The 22,535-nt window shown below is 37.2% G+C and overlaps 1 protein-coding gene across 7 annotated transcripts in view; it reads right to left on the bottom strand.

The window, feature by feature from the left end:
- Positions 1 to 22,535, bottom strand: part of POL{LAMBDA} (DNA polymerase lambda (POLL)) — a 364,299-nt gene that overhangs the window by 195,185 nt on the left and 146,579 nt on the right. For all 7 annotated transcript variants that reach the window (XM_089374948.1, XM_089374949.1, XM_089374947.1 and 4 more), the window contains one exon: positions 3,778 to 3,866. In XM_089374948.1, the coding sequence (XP_089231074.1) occupies positions 3,778 to 3,866 (89 nt within the window). The remainder of the gene's footprint in view (positions 1 to 3,777; positions 3,867 to 22,535) is intronic.

Raw genomic sequence — 22,535 nt, 5'->3', positions numbered from 1 at the left:
GGCTTTCTCTTATGATGAATTGAAAGGATATAGGGAGGATGTTATGGAACATACTATCCCTCTTAAGGATGGCAATGCCAAACCCTTTAGGCAAAAACTTAGGCAAATTAATCCTAATTTGGACCCCTTGTTGCAAAAAGAGTTGCAAAAGATGTTACAAGTTGGAATCATTGCTCATACTAGGCATTCCACATGGTGTTCTAACTTGGTTATTATAAGAAAGAAGAATGGGTCAATCGAGCTGTGTGTAGACTTTAGATATCTTAATCTAGCCTACAAGAAAGACAATTATCCTTTGCATAACATGGAAACTTTATTGCAAAGGATAACAGGATCAGGGATGTTGTCTTTATTGGATGGATTTTCGGGATAAAATCAAGTCATGGTGAAGGAAGAGGATAGACATAAGACTACATTCACCACACCCTGGGGTACTTTTGAATATTTGAGCATGCCTTTTGTGTTAACTAATGCTGGAGCAACCTTTCAAAGGGCCATCGACTATGCCTTCAAGGGCTTAATCAGAAAATTTATTGAGATATATCAAGATGATCTAACAGTATTTTCTAAAGATGGGGTTTCTCATGTGGATCATCTAAGGAAGATTTTTAATAGATGTAGAGAATATGGAATCTCCCTAAATCCTGTGAAATCTATTTTTGGAGTGACGAAAGGGAAGTTACTTGGTCACATCATCTCCAAGGATGGGATCAAGATCAATCATCTCTAAGAAATGATCTATGTTCTTTACCTTTTGAATGAATCATCGAATATTGCTCATATATATTTACTTGCTTATTCAAATGCTTGAAATCAAGTTATCCTGGATAAGTTTTCCATTAACCTTAGTCTCCTAGAACTTCACATTTCACTTCATTAACCTTCATTAAGGACCACTCCCCTTAGCTTAACTAGGAGAGAGCTTTAACGAGAGAGTTAGGATTAGGTGACAGCCCCTTCTCTTAGTTTGCCACCAAGATCACACCTTGTGGGGTTGAGGATTTTTCCCACACTAACCTAGGTGTGCAAGCAAGGCAGAAACATTTTTTGGTGTTGTTGCCGAGGAGAAGTCCTCTTGTACCTGGAATGCGACTAACTTTTGGGTTTTGCATATTGGAATTTTAGAGTTATATTCCTGCTCAACTGGCGCACCACTAGGCTCAAATTCTACAAGAGTTTCTACTAGGAGAAATCCATGTGGCCTAGTTAGCCCCACTCTTGAGCCTGAAAGGGTTTTTAGAGTAAGGTTAAATAGACTCTCTTCTAGTAGACTTCTTGCTAATCTTGGGCAAGAGGTTATTTTTTATATCCATTTGCTTTTTCAAGGACAAGTAGAACAACACATCATGAATGATCTTTTTGGTCCTTGTAACTTTACTAACATTAATGGCTATCCACACAATATCCCTAACAAGGCTATTGAGAAGTTCCCTTCTTTTCAAGGTAACAATGTCATTAGTGTTGCATCGCACATAAAGAATTTCAATGTTTGCATCGCTAAGTGGTGTAATGGTGCTAACTATGAGGATGTAAAGATGAGGCTCTTTGTCCTCTCCTTAGAAGTGGATGCTCTTAATTGGTTCACTAAGCATCCTACTAACTCATATGACTCATTGCAAGCCATCATTAGTGTCTTTTTAGACAAATATGGAGAAAAGGAAGAAGATAGGAACTTGATTAATGCCATTAGCCATATCAAGAAGAATGAGAATGAAACTGAGGATTTTAACAAAAGATTCAATGATGTAGTAAAGAGTATGCCTCAAGATGTTAAGGTTTCCGCAGCTACAAGATCACATAGAAGTTCTCCATTAAGAAGTCAAAACACCGATGCTAGAAGATCAAGTTTTAAGATCGAAACTCGAATATCTAAGGAAAGAACATCAAGCCAAACGAAGAAGAGATAAGATCTAAATCAACCTCTATCACCCACATGTGTGAAGTTGTAGATGTTGTAGGAGGGCAGGAAAGTTGAAGATCTGAAGCAGAAGTCGAATTCTGAAATAGAGGCCAAAATCTGAAGTTTGAAGTTGTTTGACTACTGTTGAATTTTGTGAAAGGAAGCTCACTAAAGGAAGGTTGACTTGGTCTTGGAGGGGTCTCAGTCTTGGGTCTATAAGGTCTTGGAATTCATCGTTAGAAGATTCTATAAGAAGAGAAGAATTTCTTGCGGGTTTTCCTCTCTAGGAGAGGTTTTGGCCCTAGCTAGCAACCTATATCTTGTGCCCATTTGTACTATTAATCTTCATTTTTTTATAGTTGTTTGCTGATAAGAACACCATAATAATCAAGAGAAGAAGTTAATTGTAAACACTACAAATTGAAGTAAAGAACATCACAAGCAGTGATCAAGTTTAAGAGAAATCACACCTAATCTAGTTGCCCTATATTTCTCAACAACATGTGGTATTTTGTTGTCTAGAAAGTGGGGAGTTGATATAGGGGGAATTTACAAATGGATTTAAGTTGTGTTACCATCCCTAATAGTGAGGGCATCATGGTTAGGTTGGATAGAGAGTTGGAGAGAAAGTATCATGTGGACTCTGGAGAACCCCAAGAAGCCTTATAATGAACTTGTTTATGAATCTGATGACTTAGGGAATTATGCCATCTTGGCTAACTATATTGCTCCTTTAGAGGAGAAACTTGAAATTAAGAAGGTTTGGATTTGGCACAAGAATTTTGATGGTGCCCATTCAAAGTTGGTAATGGTGTGGGAATTGTCCTTACCTCACCCTTGGTCATGTTTTCAAGTTTTCCTATAGACTAGAATTTCATGCAACCAACAATGTAGCAGAGTATGAGGCCTTGTTGTTGGGTCTTGTATTGGCAAAAGACTTGAGGATTTATTTTCTTAGGAACAAGGGGGATTCTGATTTGAATATTCTTCAAGTAAAGAATCAATTTGCTTCCAAGAATGATAGATTGAAGAATTATCGCCATGTTGTTTGGAACAACATTGACAGTGACACAACAAATTCTACAGAATCACAGTTCTCCATTAACTTTCAGAACTTACTTGGGCCCCCATCCTAGGAAAATGGCCCAACTAAGGAAATACAAGTACAAAAACTGAATCAGAATCTCATCCAACCAATCAAACCCTCCTTGGCTTATCTAGATCTCTTTGCTACCCCTTCCTCAAACCCAATACACTCACTCAGATGTCTCCCTCAATCTTGTGTTGTTGTATGGTGTACTTTGTCTTTCTCCTTAGCCCTGCCTTTATAAATTTACTTTGAGTTAAATCCCTAACCCTAATCTTCAAAGTGACTGAGATTAGATCTTGCCTCACTTGAGATCAAGCGTTGAGACTAAAACATAATCACTAAAATAATTAATATTTTACTAAGTTTACTTTAGCTCAAGAAACCAACATACTAATTATGTGATTTTCCTAAATTAGACATAGGCTAAGTTACATAACAACTTGCTCACACCAGAGCAAGTGTCTAAGGAGATCTATGGGTGACTTTTTCACGCCTAAACACTTAGGCGTGTGCAGAAGTACCTACCCAAGTTACAATAATGAACGACTTGGATTTGATATCACAAAAAAAGAAAAGATCAAATGGTTTATCACAAGACTATTAGATACCATCAAAGCATATATAAGGACAACAAACCTAAAACGCTATGAGATTTCAATCCAAACAACAAGCCACATGCAAAATGAACTAGGGGTTAGTACAAGGCAATCTACAAACACATCCTTCTTTAAGCTTCTCCCATTTGCATAGCTAATATCAATTCTTAAATTGGGACAAATGATTATACCTTGTACCATCTGAGTGTGTGATAACAAAGTCCATGTCTCCACAAAATGCTTTTCCACGTCGATATGAGCCTCCACATACAACTTGAACCTACAACAACATATTAGTATTATCTAACAAATAAATGGATATCTCCACATACAACTAGAACCTACAACAACATATTAGTATTATCTAACAAATAAATGGATATTCACATTTGAAAAGCATTGTGACCATACATATTGGAGTACAACTATAAGTGACTAGGCCTAGGAAATTATTAACATCTAAGTGATACTTAAAGCTTCACTAGGCGGGGTAAGTCTAATATAAACTTTAAAGATGATGATATCCATTTACCATTGTAGTCGAAACAGCCTAACATAAACTTTGAAGATGATGATCTCCATTTACCATTTATCTAACAAATAAATGGATATAAACATTTGAAAAGCATTGTGAGCATACATATTGGAGTACAACTATAAGTGACCAGGCCTAGGAAATTATTAACATCTAAGTGGTACTTAAAGCTTCACTAGACAGGGTACGTCTAATATAAACTTTAATTTACCATTGTAGTTGAAAGTTGAAACAACCTAAAATAAACATTGAAGATGATGATATCCATTTACCATTATTGCCAAAACTTCAAACCTACAATATCATGTTTCTATAATATGTTCCATTAAAAATAAGTATATCCACAAGAAAAACAACATTTTTAAGGAGGTGAGCTTAGTGCCTCCATTTAACAAAAGACTAGCAGATATGGTTATATTATACTTTCCATAAAAGAACAATTCAATTAAAAAGTTAAAATAAAGAGGAATGTGAAATCATTAAATATTTTTAATCTCGAAAATATGTGTAAAAGCATGATAGTGCATCTTACCTTTTTTTAGTAATCAACTTTATGCCTATGTTAATATGTGCCCAAAATGTATAATGTTAATATGTAACCCAAAAATTTAGGAGTAAATATAATCTTTCCTTGCCCTAACTTACATATATTCTCCCCCAAAATTATTAAGTTAGTTCTAGCTAATTATATACATGGCTGGATAAGGCATTAACTAGTCCACTTTCTCCTCTATCTTTGTAACATAACTTTGTCCTATGCTCATCAAATTGAATATATGACTGAACAGCTGAATGTAACAGAACTTTGTCCTATGCTCATCAAAGTGAATATCTGAATGAATAGCTGAATGGTATTGTCAGGACTCCAATTCATCTTCAAGGGGAAATGAGAGCAAAGGTTTTTGGTCAATAACTAACTTTGTCCTATGCTCATCAAAGTGAATATATGAATAAATAGCTGAATGTAACAGAACTTTGTCCTATGCTCATCAAAGTGAATATCTGAATCAATAGCTGAATGGTATTGTGAGGACTCCAATTCATCTTCAAGGGGAAACGAGAGCAAAGGTTTTTGGTCAATAACTAAATCGAAATTGTTATTTATATAATGCTTCCGTGTTTGGATGGCATGAACCACAAGCAGCAGCGTTTGGTCAAAAATACAATATATCTACTTAATTTCATTAATTTTCCTACTTTTCTAAGTAGATACTTTACCATTTTGAGATAACACAAATGTCATCTCCTTGTAACTAGCATCTATGTAAAGAATAAATGATATTTTTTGGGATCAAAGAGAGGCAATAATAAACCATCTATTGATATCTGAACCAAAATGAAGCTATGCTACTAACTCCAAGTCCATAAAAATCTTTTGGAAGAATCCTCTTGGCGAATCCTGCCAAGATGGGGAAACTTTGGATTTCATTTACAATAATTGTGGCATTACATTCTTTAGCCAAGTTCAACCCAATGGTCTTGTTACACCATGCAATCTGTCAAGATTGGCATAGACACAGTAAGGGTCTGTTACCACAAAATCCAGAAGGCCGGCATTACATTCTTTAGCCAAGTTCAACCCAATGGTCTTGTTACACCATGCAATCTGTCAAGATTGGCATAGACACAGTAAGGGTCTGTTACCACAAAATCCAGAAGGCTTAGTGCAAATAAAATTAACTAAAACCCCAAAGATAAGTTCACTTTGAGTGTTCCTCAAGACCGAGGTGACAAGCCAACCTCATAAGATCAAAAACAAGACAAATATACCATAAAAGCCCACATATGTGGAAGAAATGCTCTAATAGTATGGCATCACCCTCCAAATAAGCTTAATAAGCCCTCAAAATGTGAGGCGAGGGAAAAAAGGTGCTCCATGATCCAAGAAATGCTCAAAGAATCATGCATAAGTCATCAAAAGTATAACACGAGACGAGCCCAACGTGAGCTAGCACAAAGGTGTACAATAGGCGCAAAGGCAGACCAATTGGAAGCTCAGGTAAGATGGCGTGGGAGATCCCACTAGGGACACGTCATCCCAGAGGTCTGACCCCGGAAGATCCAAAAGGAGCGCGAGGCCAAACTTCTAAGGACAGGGAGAAGGGAGGATGTTGCACCCAGATGGTTGAGAGATGTGTGTGAATTGGCGAAGAGTACCCCACGGACAACTCACATCAGATATTCTTTCACAGAAGATTCAAAGGGTGCTCTACAAGAAAGTTTTGGGGAGACGGATCCGCAGTAACGAAAATATTCCAATCATGCACCAAAAAAGACTCCAGTTAGGCCAAATTTTTAATAAAGAAATTCATGGAAAAACAAAAGCCTCAAACCCCCTTGTCGTTGCAAGATGGCATGGCACTAGGCCTCATGGCGCGTTCTAATTGGATGACAGACACAAATGGATGCATAGGTAGGAGCGATGGTGGCAGATGACGTAAGCATCTCATAGGCACACGATGATGTTGTTGAAATTTCTAAGTATTACCCATTAGAAATTTTGATCTGTATTCTCTGGTTTATTTCTCCTACTTGTTAATTACGAACAAGTTATTTAAACATATAAATATCGAAATAAACACAATACAATCTCAACCATCTATAGATCAACAGTTGAAATAAATAGCAAACACACAAGTGACATCATTATTTTTAGACAACTCATCCCCGAGAAAACCCAACTTGGGAAAACCGGTGCAACAATTCTGAGGGTTTATTTTATTATGCAGTCTATCCTTGAGTACAACTAGGTGCCAAACTGGCTCACCCGACAGAGAAAATAACCAGCAGTAATACCTCTCTATTTGGAAGCAGATATTTAGAAAATCTTCTCCATGAAACCCTCTCCAGCAACCTCTGAAGCTCAGCGTCAGCCCATCTAGCCTCATCGTCAACCCAGAACCCTCTGTGTCAACCCTCTAAGGCACTGCGTAACCTCTACGGCCCTCTGTGTCACTCCTGCTGCCCTCTGCGTGGATGACGCAGGCCCCTCTGGCCTCTACGCAGTCCCTTCTGGCTTTGTGTGGCTCCCTCTGGCTCAGCGCCTGCCTCTCTCTGCTTCTGCGCTAGTCTCTCAACACTATCTCTGCCTCTCTGTCTAGTACTCGCTGCCCCTCGCTGCAAACTGATCACTTATTCGACTTTTCTTATCAAACCCCGCTCTTGCAAATCGAATGACTGATCACTCTTTTGTATCCTCCTACTGACCCTCAAGCCTCCTCTTATACTTTTCCTATTGGTCCTTCAACGGTCGAGATTACATCTATAATCAAGGGCTAAGATTAGATTTGGCTTGATCCATTTCCTTTGGAACCTTCTAACCCAGTTTTATATTAATACCCATTAATATTTTATTTTTCCTAAGTTTAGACTTAGGAACTCCACTAAAAATATTAATTATTTTAATATCTCCCAAACCGGGTAGAATCTACCCAAACCATTTCTGGGTCTTGGAGATCTCATGTACTTTAGCCTCTCCACCAATTTTCATGGCTAGAGCACATTTGATGCTACCCCAAATCAACACTCCCTCTTAGCGAGCACTGTGCTCTAGTAATACTCCACATTGAACATCACTCAGATTATACAGCACCGGTACCTGTGCTGATGCTCGGCCTCCCCGCCCAACATCCTCTGCACTACTGCATCCTGTACTGCTGCCCATGGCCCTGCCACTGCCACTGCTGCATTCATATGACAACTCCCTCTGCATCCGTGTTGTTGTTGGTCCTTTCTCCCAACACTGCATCTGCACTGCAACCCCCTCTCATCATGCTGCATCGTGCTACTGCTAATTACTAGTGCATTGCAACTCAGTTACTGAGAAGTAAGTAACTGATCCACCCAACTGCTGACATCCATGTCAGGCTAGAAACACTCCCGATGCTGAAGCTCTCTCTACCACTATCAAGTGATCCCTCTACTACCTCTGCGCTGCTGCAACAACTCCCTGCTTTTCGCACTACTGCAAACCTCTCTATGCCATCCTGCACTGTTGCAATCTCTTCTGTGCCTCTCGCACTGCTGCAGCCTACTAGCTCTGCGCTGCTCAGGACTACTGCATTGTAGCACTCTCTGTCGCTTCATCCGCATCTATTTCTACCTATATCTACCAGTCCTGTTACTCTCTCTTCGGGGCTCCCGTAGCAAGGTATAATCCAAGAGTTTGGGTACCTCAAGAATCCTGCCCCTCATCGCCCCTAGTCTTCTTGACTACAGCTCGATGTTTCCCCACCTCTTCTCTAGAGGTACATGAGCACTCATGGCACAATCGTCATCCTTAATTTTTGGAGGTCGAGTTTTTATGTGGAGGAAACAAACTTTTTTGGACTATTTGATTAGGGTTGACCACAAACCTTTGACTTTTTATGTGGAGGAAACAAACTTTTTTGGACTATTTGATTAGGGTTGACCACAAACCTTTGACAGTAGTTTGACCACATATTCTCTCTCCTTTGACCAAGCTACTTTTGGGACTGTTTTGACTTGACTTTGACTAGCAAACGAGGCCAAATATTTTGACCTTTGACCAAATTGATTTGGAGGTTGTTTAACCGTTGACTTGAGGACTGATTAGGGCATCTTTTACTGTTGTTGACTTTGACAGAAATTGCAGATTTTACTTGACCATATTTGACTTTTGGGCTCATCTCTCGAATATTGGTTAGTGAAGTTGGATAGTCAATTGGTTAGTGAATTGTTGGATAGTCAAAGTTATTGACCTTTGACTCACTATTATTGAATTGGAACATTGTATCTCTCTGTTGAACATTTGATGACAATCTAATAGAAGAAGAATTTGAAAGGGTTTTCCCCCTTGTGGGGTTTTTCCCTGGTCTTTGACCAAATCTTGTGTCTCTTGTCATTGCTCTTGGTTGTCTTCTATTGCATATTGGATTTACTGTTCTATCTACAATTGCTATTTGTCATTGGAAGATTAATTTTGTTTAAAAAATGATTGTTAATTGAAGAAAGAGTTGGGCTAAGTGATTGTACTAAGCATAGAAAAGTGGAAAATTAGCAGGCACCGCAGTACACGTCACCTTAGAGGTTACTCTAAGGGAGTTTCATTGCAGCACAGTTCAAAATGTCCAGGGTGACTAGGCACCGGGACATGGTGGCAAGAACAAGGCTGGCCCAACACTACTATGTGGCAATAAATGCATTCCCGAGAGGCTTGTGGATTGGCACAAAGTTTGAAGAAGGGGACCCACCAGGACACGTAAGCCTAGGAGTCTGACCTTAGAGAATCTCGAATGCGCACCATTGCGAATCATTGGGGTAACAGATCAGAGGATGGCAGCAATTTACGGTTTTGTCAGTTGACGAAAGGGCGCCCAAGATTCGGTTTTGTGGTGTTCTCACGTGTAATGTGACCAAGGGTTCGTCACACCAAACATTGTTAATTACGAAAGCTACGACCCTTTAGGCTTATTGCTAGGAGTTGTGGGCATAAGCACTATGGTCATATGTTCCATGGAACGTGTGTTTAAAAGGCTTGAATGGGTCAGTAGCTATCTGAGCCCATGCACTATATTCAACAATTATGCCATTTCTAGCGACGCGCTAGAGTTAAAAACTTTTGCTAAAACTTGTAAACACCATAATTGTCTTAAATATTAATTGCAAAGCATCAAGAAGGTCACATAACTCAGCCACTTACACAAATTAATTAAGGTCGATGACATGGCACTGATTGAATGTGTTGATCACAGTTAATGAAGTAGGTGATTTTCATTAGTCCAACATGGGCTTCCTCATCTAGTTGTACAGGTGATAGTGAAGGAGAGACATTATGTGTCATTAAGTCCTCTTTATATCATGTTGCATTTTTTCTCCTCTGAGTGCTCTGATGCAGTGTTGATAATATCGCCGAAATATCGGCGATATTCGCAAATATCGCGATATTTTCTCTGAGCCGAAATATCGCCCCCGAAAAATCGCGATATTTTCATGTTTTCAATTTCTCGCGAGAATTCCGAAATTTCGGCGATATTTTAGCAAAAATCGCGAGAACAGGGTAAATATCGCCAGGTTAGGTTTTATCGATTTATAAAAAGGTTTTTGAGTTTTCGATGCCCGTCATTTTGTTTTCGTGCGAGCTGGAGAGTGAGACGGAACCGGTCGGTGCTGCGAAGGAGGGTTTACCGTTTGGCTGCCAAGAAAACTTAAAAGGTATGAATCATTGAATCCGACATCGTCTTCACACTCTTCAGTGCCGCTGCGTTTACTGTATGGCAGTGTATATACAAACGCTGGTTTACAACTGTGTTTTATCATTTATGCTCTGTTCATGTTGCATATAGTTCAAAGTTCAAACTTCATAATACATATTACATAACTTCATACCACGCTGTCTGTGGCCCTAGTACCTACAGTCTCTGCAATCCGCTACCATATGCGTTTAAAAATTAATACTACCAGTTTTCGTTTTAATCACCGCTACCACTATAATATATAATATATATAACCGTCAGGAATCCACGAAGACTGTAATCGTTGTCTTTAATAAAAACTTATAATATTGTGTATCTCAAGGACAGAAATAAGGGATATTGACTTGGATAGCCATGCAAAAAAATAACATGGATAGCGACAGAAAAAAGATATTGTGACGCTGCATGTCTAAAGATTTCGAGAGAAAAAAGGATTTTCGTGATTCGTTAGTAGTAATAGACGTCAAGACACTGCAAGTCTTCTGCAATCGCCATATGTGGCGCTGCAAATCTAAGTATCTCCATTGAAAAAGACAGTAGAACCTATTCATAATCAAAACTAAATAAATCTTATTATTATTATTACCGACTTATGTTAAAATTAATGCTCTCTATATATTTAAATTTTAAACTTTAACTCAAAAATATAAATATAGATTTATTTTGGAGGTGTATTTGTAATTTTTTATTTTAAAAATGAATTATTTTATTTTAAATAAAATTTTGTTTTTATTATTGTTATTAAAATTAATGCTCTCTATATATTTAAATTTTAAACTTTAACTCAAAAATATAAATATAGATTTATTTTGGAGGTGTATTTGTAATTTTTTATTTTAAAAATGAATTATTTTATTTTAAATAAAATTTTGTTTTTATTATTGTTATTAATTTAATACTTTAAAAATTCTCTGGACAATTCAACTTGGGATGGTAGTGAAAATGAAGACTTACTCACAAATTCCTATAAATACAAAATAAAAATTAAATAATTAAAAAAATTCATTTTTATATTTAATTTAAATTTAAAAATATGATTTAATTTTGAATTTAAAAATATAATAAGTTTAATAAAAACTTATAATATTATATATTACTTATTAAGTTACTAATTCCAAATTTTTTTTGGTGCTGTAGGTTTCCTTTTGAGTTAGCCCACTACAAAATACAAATATGCCAAAAAACTTGGACCCATTTTGGGAGTATGGGATCCCTGATGGTGGGACAAATCGTGCATATCTTTCATGCAAATTGTGTGGGGACAAGATGACAGGTGGGGTTACACGACTGAAATACCATCTTGCTAGACTCACTGGACATGATGTTGGCATTTGTCAAGTTTCTAGTCCGGAGCTTATACGAAAAGCTCTTGAGGCAATTGAAGAAAAGGACAGAAAGAAGGAAGAGGCGGAAAGAAACAAAGTTGAACGTGCAGGTAGATCTTTTGGGATATCTTCTCCTGATTTTGATGTTCAGGGTAGTGGCCCTACTGGCCCTAGTGGGAGGTCATCATTTTTTGTTCCACGAACAGGAGCTGGAGCACAACCTGGCATAAAATCGCTTTATAAAAAAAAGGAGAAGGAAGAAGCAGATAGAGTCATGGGGAGGTGTATTTTTTGGAGCGACTTACCTCTCAGCATCACAAAAACCAATCCATTTTGGCAACCAATGTGTGATGCTATTGCTGTTGTGGGCCCAGGGTACAAAAGTGCCACATATGAGGAGTTGCGGGGGCCAATTCTTCAAGCAGAAAAACAAGACATCAACTCTAGATTGGCGGAGTTGAAACAGACATGGGAAGTCACTGGATGCACAGTGATGTCTGATGGTTGGACAGATAGGAAGGGTAGGACCCTTCTAAATTTCTTGGTACATTGTCCTAAAGGTACCATGTTTATTAAATCGTTGGATGCATCAGAACATATCAAAGATGCAGCAACGATATGTGAGTTGTTAGATGGGTTCATTCAGGAGATTGGTGTGCAGAATGTGGTGCAAGTCGTAACAGACAATGCAGCTAATTATGTGTCTGCCAGCAGAATGCTTATGGAGAGGCATCCCACATTGTTCTGGACTCCATGTGCAGCGCATTGTCTTGATTTGTTGCTTGAGGATATGGGGAAACTCTCCTTCATCAAGGAGGCAGTTGATATGGCTAGGAGCATCCCCAAGTTTATTTATAACCATGCTTTTGTTCTTAGCCTTATGAGGAGGTTCACTAGAAACAAGGAGTTGCGGCGTCCTGCCATCACACGTTTTGCCACAACCTTTATTACTCTTCAATCTTTGCTTCGATGTCAGTTCGAGTTGAAGCAAATGTTTGTGTCTGATGATTGGCGTGCTTGTAGATACAGCAGGAGACCTGATGGGAGAGCCATTGAAAAAATGGTGTACTCTGAGACATTTTGGCGTGGAGTACAAGAAGCATGTGCAGTTAGCGAACCTATAGTAAAGGTTGTTAGATTGGTGGATGGAGAGAAGCCTGCAATGCCTTATTTGTATGAGGGCATGGATAGGGCCAAGGAGGCCATTCGTTCCTATTATGCAGACAAGGGTTCTGCTGGCCTTAATAGGCAGATGATGTTATGGGATGTGATCGATAGTCGGTGGACAGGGATGCTTCATCGACCCATTCATGCAGCAACACTCTTCCTCAACCCTGCATTTGCATACAAATGCAAATTTCGTTTTGATGGCGAGGTGATGGAAGGGCTCCATTCCTGTATTCAGAGGATGGTACCTGATTCTGAGCTTCGTAGCAAAATCAGCCGCGAGATACATAGTTATCAGGATTGTGTTGGCCTATTTGGCTTTGATGATGCCATTAAGGAAAGGGCCCTCTTCATGCCACGTAAGTGACAAGTCATCACTCATTAGAAATTAGAAATTTGAATTTAATTATGTTTTAACTTTTAACTTTTAACTTTTAAGTTTTTGAATTTTTTATTTCATTATTTTGTTGTAGATCTTTGGTGACGAAGCTATGGTGCAAGGGTACCAAATTTGCAAAATTTGGCTATACGAATCTTGAGTCAAACATGTAGCTCTTCAGGGTGTGAGCGCAATTGGAGTGTATTTGAGAAAATACACGCCAAAAAGCGCAACAGGTATAACTTTGAACTCAAGCCTTCAGTTGAGCAATTACACTTATTGTAATTTTTAATTTTTAATTTATGACCTTCAAGTGTCAAGAGTCAAGAGTCAAGACTCATTACTTTTTTTGACACTCTTACAGGTTGGAGTTCGCACGCCTCAACGATTTGGTGTATGTGCATTACAACATCCGACTTCGAGTGAGGCAAATAGAATCACCAGTGGATCCAGATGCCATTTCCTTAGACAATATTGATGTATTGTCTCCGTGGAGGGTGGAGTCTCAGGAGCCCATATTGGAGGAGTCACCTTCATGGTTAGAGCCAGTGGCAGATGATCCATTAGAGCAGGGGTAGCAAGAGGAGGACTCGGAGTCAGAGGAGCAGCAGCACTTAGAGGAGGAGCAGGAGGAGCAGGAGGAGGAGGGCACTGCGGGAGCATCAGCATCAACACCATCTGCTATAGATATAGGAGAGCATAGCTCCATGCCTATCACTCATTATTTGACATTAGGTGCAGAGGCAGTGTCAGGGTCTTCTACTACTAGGGGCAGGCCTGGCAAACAGCCCATCATGTTTTCCCGTAAAAGGGGGAGAGGGCAGTAGATAGATAGCTGCTAGTTTTATTTGTTATGCTACATGTAACTCATGATGATGAGATACTTTTATTATTATATGCGATGTTATTTTGTATTGGTTCTCCACATTTGAGTCCTTGAATGGACAATTATCAGGGATTAGCACGATTTGGTATCGCCTTTGATATATCATTTCTATTTGACATCATATATATCAGTGTTTTCTTCATATTTATGTGCCAATGTGTTTATTTCATGTTGTTATTGCTTTATATGTTTAAAAATCTGAAAAAAATGAATATACTATGCATTTTTTATGCTTGCTTTTGTTGTTTAAATTCTGAACATGAAGATGTTGCTTTAAAAATTAAAATAGTTTCTTGAGTGTTTGCTGGGCACTGTATAGTTATACTCATTTAATGCCAATTTTTTGTTTTTTTTGTGCCCTAGGTTTGAATTAGTGCACTACAAATGTCAAATATGCCAAAAGCCTTGGACCCATTTTGGGAGTATGGGGAGGCTGTTGGTGGGGCAAATCAGGCATATATATCATGCAACTTGTGTGGGACCAAGATGTCAGGAGGGATTACACGAGTGAAATACCATCTGGCTAAACTCTCTGCATATGATGCAGATGTGATGCCTTGTATGGTTTCTAGTGCAGAGGTTATACAAAAAGCTCGTGAAGCAATTGCTGAACAAGACAGAAAGAAAGCTGCTAGGGAGAGGCCAATGGTCTCAGATAGATAGCTGCTAGTTTTATTTGTTTTGCAACTTTTGCTACATATAAGTTTATAACTCATGATGATGAAATACTTTTAAAGTTTTATATATGTGATGTTGTTTTGTTTGAGTCCTTGATTGGACAATTATCACTATCAGGGATCAGCAGGATATGTGATGTTATTTTGTTTGAGTCCTTGATTGGACAATTATCAGGGATCAGCAGGATTTGGTATCGCCTTTGAAGTTTGATGTATCATTTCTATTTGACATCATATATATCAATGCCTTCTTCATATTTATGTGCCAATGTGTTTAGTTCATGTTGTTATTGCTTTATATGTTTAGAAATCTGAAAAAAAATGAATATATTATGCATTTTTTATGCTTGCCGATATTTGCCGATATTTTGCCGATATTTTCGCCGATATTTCCGATAAGATATTTTCCGGACCCTCGCCGATATTTTCCCGATACCGATATTATCAACACTGCTCTGATGTAATTAATGTATGTTCTCAAATTATGTGAATGAGCTAACGCAGAGGAACAAAATTAAGGGAACATTGAGTTAGAATGCGAAATGGTATTGTTGTGAGTAGAGTAGTTGCGCTTTGGTCTGTGAGGGAGAGTGTGTTTGTGCAGAAGAGAAGGTTGAGAGAAGAATGTGCTCACTGTTTTGTGGGATGAGTTAAGTGTGTGTGTGTGTGTGTGTGTGTGTGTGTAAGTTGTGTGCACTATGAGCCATTGTTGTTGAATTGTCGAGCTAATGCTAAAGTGGTGAAGAACAGAGAGCGCAATAGAGCTAGGTGTGCAGAGGAGCTATAAGAGACAGTAGACCAAGTTCTTTATGCATTTGTGTAATCTAGGTAGGCCATTGTTCTTAGTTTAAAAATTGTATGAAAAATAGGACAGTTGGTTGAAGCAGGTTGTGGCCTGCATTTATAAGAGGTTGGAGCCTCTTAGCAAGTTGTGGCTTGCTAATTTGAAGGGGGTTGGGGCCTCCTGTGAGTGGGTGCTCACAAACAAATTGATGTAATTAAGTAGGAGCTCAGATTACATCATAATAACAAATAGATTGGTGGTTTTTCCCTTTTGGGTTTCCACGTTAAATATTTGTGTCCATATGTGTATGTTGCTCATATTGATGATGTGTGTTCATGTGAATGATTTACATTGTTGCTTATGTATTTAGTTGTGAATGCTCACATGAGTGATTGCCAAGTTAAAAGAGAAAATAAGAATTGGGATTAAAAGTTAAAATTAGCATTAATTACTGATTCACCCCCCCCCCCCCCCGCTCCACCCCCAAAATAATTCCTTATTCCAAAAGTGACTAGCTAATGGTGGTCCAACATCCTGGGTGTATAGAAGTAAGGAGAGAAATCGTTGAGGCATGAGTTACCCCTTTCCTCGCCCTACTTTTTCCACCCCTCTGCTGCACCTTTTCTTTTTTCCCCTCTGCTGCACCTTTTCTTTTTTTATGATAATACTTTGATATGGCACATAGCTCAAGAGCCCAAGCTTGCATTTGAGAGATTTAAAATTTATAACCCCTTGAGATGGTGTATTGCTCATCAGAGTTGGGATTGTTCAGGGGTTCCTTACTATGTATGGAGCATAAAGTGCTGCAAAAATCGGGTGATGGACAATGAGAGGGGTAGAGCTCATGCTAAGCTTCTGCCCAAGGGCTAATTTTTGTCCTAGCCATCCTTTGCATTTTTCTATTCTATTGTTGTGGCTTTCTTTGCTTTTCTCTTTCTTTTATCTGCATCAACCTCAGTGAAATGTTTTCCAGCCCAAACCATGTTGAAAAGTGTAACTAGGTTTGGTCTTCATAATGACGTGTAAATATGATTTTATGTAATTGATGCAAAGAAGAAAAATAAAATTATTAATGTAATGCTTGTCTCACGAGTTTCATGAGCAAGGAATTTTATTTTTAGGTGAGGCTCCCATTATGAGACCTTAGGATTTGTCATAAAGTTAAATTGACTCAATGTCATGTATGAAGAACCCTTCTTGGGCATGTTACATATTTGTATGAGTCATTAAAAGAATAAAAAGGCCCTCCAAGGCCAAGCTAAAGAATCTCCTTCAAGTCGGCTTCAAGGTGGAATAATGAAGTTGCACCAAAAGACATGTCGTCTCACCCTCAACTCATGTCGACTTATTTGATGGGAAAACAGCTATAAATAGGTAGGTTGGCCTCATTTCAGAAGCAAGAATTTCGGTCAAGGTCTGAAATAAAGAGAAGTGCAAAATCACTAGAAAAGGAGCCATATAACCAACGAAGAGAAGGCAAGGACAAGTGAAGTGTTTTGGGACTGTTTTTGGGCTATTTATTGTCACCCGTGCGAAGAAAGGAGGCAGCATTTGTTGCAGAAGAAACCAAGAATATTTCTAGAAGAGTCGAGGCCAGTAATATCACTTGTGAATATGAATCAAAGGAGAAGTCATCAAGTTGAATTAAGGAGAAGTCATTAGAAGGTCCCCTCTCCAAGCGAAGTAGTAACAAAATGTAGACGTTGGTCACACATGTTGCAACTAGGTTTTCAAAAGAAGTTGAGGGTTGCAGGTCTTATCTTATAAGCCAAGATCTAAAGGATAACCGAGAAGGAAGGAGAAGCAAGTAGCTTTATGACTTGGTCTTGGGGAGGCAATTAGGTCAAGGGTCTAGGTCTTGGTATTTGTCAATTGAAGTCTCTATAAAAAAGGAATTCGGTTGGGTTTTCCTCTCAATTGGTAGAGGTTTTGGCCCTGGTTGATAGCCTACATTGTGCGTCTCTTGTCGCTTTATGGTTTAAGCATTGGTAATTGTTTGATGAAGAAGAACACTATACTAACATAAGTAAAAGAAGATCCTAATCTAAGAGGTAACAAACATTCACAAGCAGTTATCTATCATAGAGAAATCACCTATCTGCTATGTTAAGAAATCTAGGGCATTAGTATTATGTGATCTCTCCTCCATTAGTGACTGCTTGTGAATGCTTTTTACTTGATTAGATTTGGATCTTCTACAAGAGACACAACATGTAGGCTATGAGCCAAGGCCAAAACCTCTCACTCTTTGAGAGGAAAACCCACACAAATTCTTCTTATAGAGATTCCAATTAATGAATACCACGACCAAGACCCTTGACCTAGTAGCCACTCCAAGACCAAGACACGCGTTCTCTTGAGAGTCCTCTTCTTGATTCCTCTTCCACCGAAATCTTCATCATAGTCTTGATACCAAGATCTTCATTACTATCTTGAAAACTATGTTTCCTTCATGAGCCCTTATCATGGAGATAATACCTTATCACAATAGTATTCCCAACAACGAGTTGTCATCAATGATGCCTTACTTGCACTTGATATAACACCGAGAGCAGCATCTATACTATGATTATTTTCACTGTGAATATATATACTTCATAGATCTGAACTTCTTCACTGAGATTACTCCCACGGTGATCTGAACTTTAGGCTTGCTACCAACTTAGACTTACTATGATCCGAGCTTCTGTCTTGCTGCCACCTTAGACTAGTTTCCACTATGATTCGAGCTTTTAGAGGGATCTAATTCTGAATTTTTAGAAATATTTTCGAAAAAATCACATTAGAAAATCTTTGTCGACGTGTTTCGAACCAACGAGTGTGGTTCATCGTCAAGACCAGTTTAAAAAATCAGATCATGGCTACATGTTAAATAGGGATGGCAGATCTTCCAACAGTTAGACTGGAAAAATGGCTATATTAGACTCGATTGGACCAAGGCCATAATTGATTAAGAAACGGCTAGATTAGGTAGGTTAAAATTATTTAATTATAATAATATATTCAACGAATTAGAGTAAAAATATTAATATTTTATAATTCCATTTAATACATTCTTGGTTTATTTAATAAGTTTTATAAAAATATTATACTACATCTTATTAGATCATTATCATAACATTATAATAGTGGTAGTATTTTCATCATTATAAATATTTAGCCAAAACCTACTACTCAATCTAAATATTAATCTTATAATGGTTAATATTAACCCCTTATAGTTAGTTATAACAAGGGTAATCTTAATTATAATGATATTATTAATGTATAATATTAATATTTATTTAATACGAGTTAATCTTAATTATAATGTTATTATTAATAATTATTTAATAGGAGTCTAATCTTAATTATAATTATATTATTAATGTATAATATTAATATTTATTTAATACGAGCCATAGATGCTTTAATATAATGATACTAAGTATTATTATAATATTATCATAGTAATAAACTTACTATTATAAATCTAAATAGTAATCTTGTAATATTAACCCATTTAGTTAGTTATGACAATGGTAATAGTATTATTAATGTTTAATATGAGTCAATATTAATAGTATTGCTTTAACATTATCCTTAAATTAAATATTATTAAATAGTTATAGAAAGTAATATTTTATCATTAATGGTTTTTATCATTAATATTTTATCCCGGGGGTCCATATGCCTTTTATCCAAGGGACCACTGATAAGATTGCTAGGATTCTTAAGAAGCATAATGTTCCCTCGACCTTCAGACCCCTTAAAACCATTCGTAATTCCCTCCGATCAGTAAAAGATCCCATCAACCCCAAGGACATGAAGGGTGTCTATATTATTCCTTGTTCATGTGGGACCCCCTACATTGGTGAGACTGGTCGCTCTATTAACCAAAGGATTAATGAGCACGCAGTTGACCTAAAACATGGGAGAACCAAGTCCTCTGCACTGGTGGAACATGCGGAGAAGACTAAACATCATGTTTGTATTGAGGAAGCCTGAGTGATTGCTAAGGTTGTGCATTTTCATCACCAGAAATTTAGGGAAGCTATTGAGATTGAAAAAAGGCCAAGTAATCTCAATAGGGATGATGGTTGGAAGATAAGTAGTTGTTGGATCCCTGCCCTTTCTTCCCAGTCATATCTCCCCTCTTCTTCGCCTCCCCCCTCTATTAATGACTTAAACTAATTTTTCCCCCTTTCCTTTTCTTCAAAATTGCCCTTGTCCTAACTAACCGTTTTGTTTCTCTTTAGATGGCTTATCGAATTAATTTATATTAAAAAGTTTCCCAAAAACCATTAATGATAAAATATTACTTTCTATAATTATTTAATAATATTTAATTTAAGGATAATGTTAAAGCAATACTATTAATATTGACTCATATTAAACATTAATAATATTATTAAAATTACCATTGTCATAACTAACTAAATGGGTTAATATTACAAGATTACTATTTAGATTTATAATAGTAAGTTTATTACTATGATAATATTATAATAATACTTAGTATCATTATATTAAAGCATCTATGACTCGTATTAAATAAATATTAACATTATACATTAATAATATCATTATAATTAAGATTAGACTCATATTAAATAATTATTAATAATAACATTATAATTAAGATTAACTTGTATTAAATAAATATTAATATTATACATTAATAATATCATTATAATTAAGATTACCCTTGTTATAACTAACTATAAGGGGTTAATATTAACCATTATAAGATTAATATTTAGATTTGAGTAGTAGGTTTTGGCTAAAAATTTATAATGATGAAAATACTACCACTATTATAATGTTATGATAATGATTTAATAAGATGTAGTATAATATTTTTATAAAACTTATTAAATAAACCAAGAATGTATTAAATGGCATTATAAAATATTAATATTTTTACTCTAATTCATTGATAATATTATTATAATTAAATAATTTTAACCTACCTAATCTAGTTGTTTCTTAATCAATTATGGCCTTGGTCCAATCGAGTCTAATATAGCCGTTTTTCCAGTCAAACCTAACCATTGGAAGATCTGCCATCCCTATTTACCATGTAGCCATGATCTGATTTTTTCACTGGTCCTGGCGATGAACCACACTCGTTGGTTCGAAACACGTTGACAAAGATTTTCTAATGTGATTTTTCTGAAAATATTTCTAAAAACTCAAATTATGGATCACAGAAGCTTAAATTCAAGGATCTAATTCCCTTCAACATCTTATCAACCATACCATCCGAAATACAGATAGACTTCTCTGTGGAGATCTGAAGTTGTCTTATCTTCTTTGCTGCCACTGTAACATGAACTGTAGAGGGATATGAATTCCCTAGTTACCCAACCTTTGTCTCGAGTTCTATTCTCACATCCGAAACACAAAAATACCTGACTTTTGTTCACTGTTCTTTATCACCGAAACTTTAGAGGAGTCTGAACTATCTTGCTATCCTACAGAGATATGCGAAGTCTTCACTATATGCTAGAGAACTGAAATTTTCTATTTTTACCCAACCGAAAAACTAAGAGATAGATGCGAAATCTTCTGACTGTGGAATAGGCCAAGGTGGGTATATATAGTGGTATGTCTGTATATATAAGCCGACATGAGTTCTGAACCGGTGTGTCACCAAAATGTGAGCCGACATGAGTTTCTTTATTCATCTTGAGGCCAACACAGGAAGAGGATTGTGTGCTTGTCGTTGGAGGGCTATTTTACTAGATTACATTTGACATGACATTGACTCTTTGACAAATCCTAAGGCTCTCAATGGGAGCCATCTAAAATAAAATCACTTTCTCATGAAACCCATGAAGCAAGGCTTACAATAATAATTTTATTTTCTTCATTACATCATTTACAAAAGTCACAATTACATGTCATTATGAAGACCAAACCTAGTTACACTTTTCAACACTCCCTCTTAACTAGGGAGGTATTCATAATGGTACTTAGTCATTCTCAATCTGAAGAATTTCTCATAAGAAGAATCGGATTGGTAACCCATCTTTCTAGCATCATATCCACTAGCATTGTCACATAGCAAGGCCTTGACTAACAGCCCTATCCTGATCAGAGCACAATGCTAGCGAGACCAATGATTCATAGACACCAAAATCATTGTCTCTCAAGGGAGATACTCCATCCGGGTGTTCATAGAATATGACCTTCTTTGGACTATTCTTATCTTGGATAGCCAATCCTCAAAGAATATCGATCCACGACTACTCTTAACTTGGTTGCCCCATCTCATCCTCAAAGAGTATCGGATGCCAGATGATTACCTAATCCTCCATTCTGTCTTCCCAGGTGAAGACCAGAATGATGTGTCTATCTCTCCCTCTCAATTAGGGAGGACATATCAATTCCAATAATGGAATGTACTCATTCCTATGGAAGGAATGTACCTAAGCTCCCTCTTGGCTTAGGAATTTCCAAGTTTCTTCCAAGTAAGAAACTTTCTTACAAGCTCCCTCTAAATTAGGGACCTACAGCTGCTCCTCGACCAACTGCTTCAAGAGCTCCTTCCTTCAATGTCATGAATTTCTTTGTCTAGGAGTCTTCATCTTTTGTGGCTTCTACATAGGGCACAAACCATCCATCACTTTCATCCACGAGTCAGTCATGTCACCATTCCTTTCATCAGAAAGTGATCCATCAGTCTTCATCTAGCCTTGCTTCATGTCATGTTGCTTTTTCATGTCATATTTTTCGGAAGGATCTTACATCCTTCCATATGGTCCTCTTGGAAGTCATCCACAATTCTTCCCTTTGGGAGTCATGCATAAGCCCATCCGGATATTTGTTCAAAAATAAGAAATGAACACTTAAACCAAAATTACCTTTGTGATGGTCTTTCATCATGACATCTTCCTGTAGGTATCAGCATCCTGCATACATGTTGACATATCTCCCAAAGATATACATTTTCAAGGGTCTCCATATTTTTCAGACTTACATCAGAGTCTTCATATT

This window comes from Pinus tabuliformis, chromosome 8 (assembly GCF_031772625.1).
Source record: "Pinus tabuliformis cultivar Carrire ecotype Pingquan chromosome 8, CPIR1, whole genome shotgun sequence".
Taxonomy (NCBI): domain Eukaryota; kingdom Viridiplantae; phylum Streptophyta; class Pinopsida; order Pinales; family Pinaceae; genus Pinus; species Pinus tabuliformis.
The sequence above is the reverse complement of the archived record's forward strand: the minus strand, read 5'-3'. Positions and strand labels throughout refer to the sequence as shown.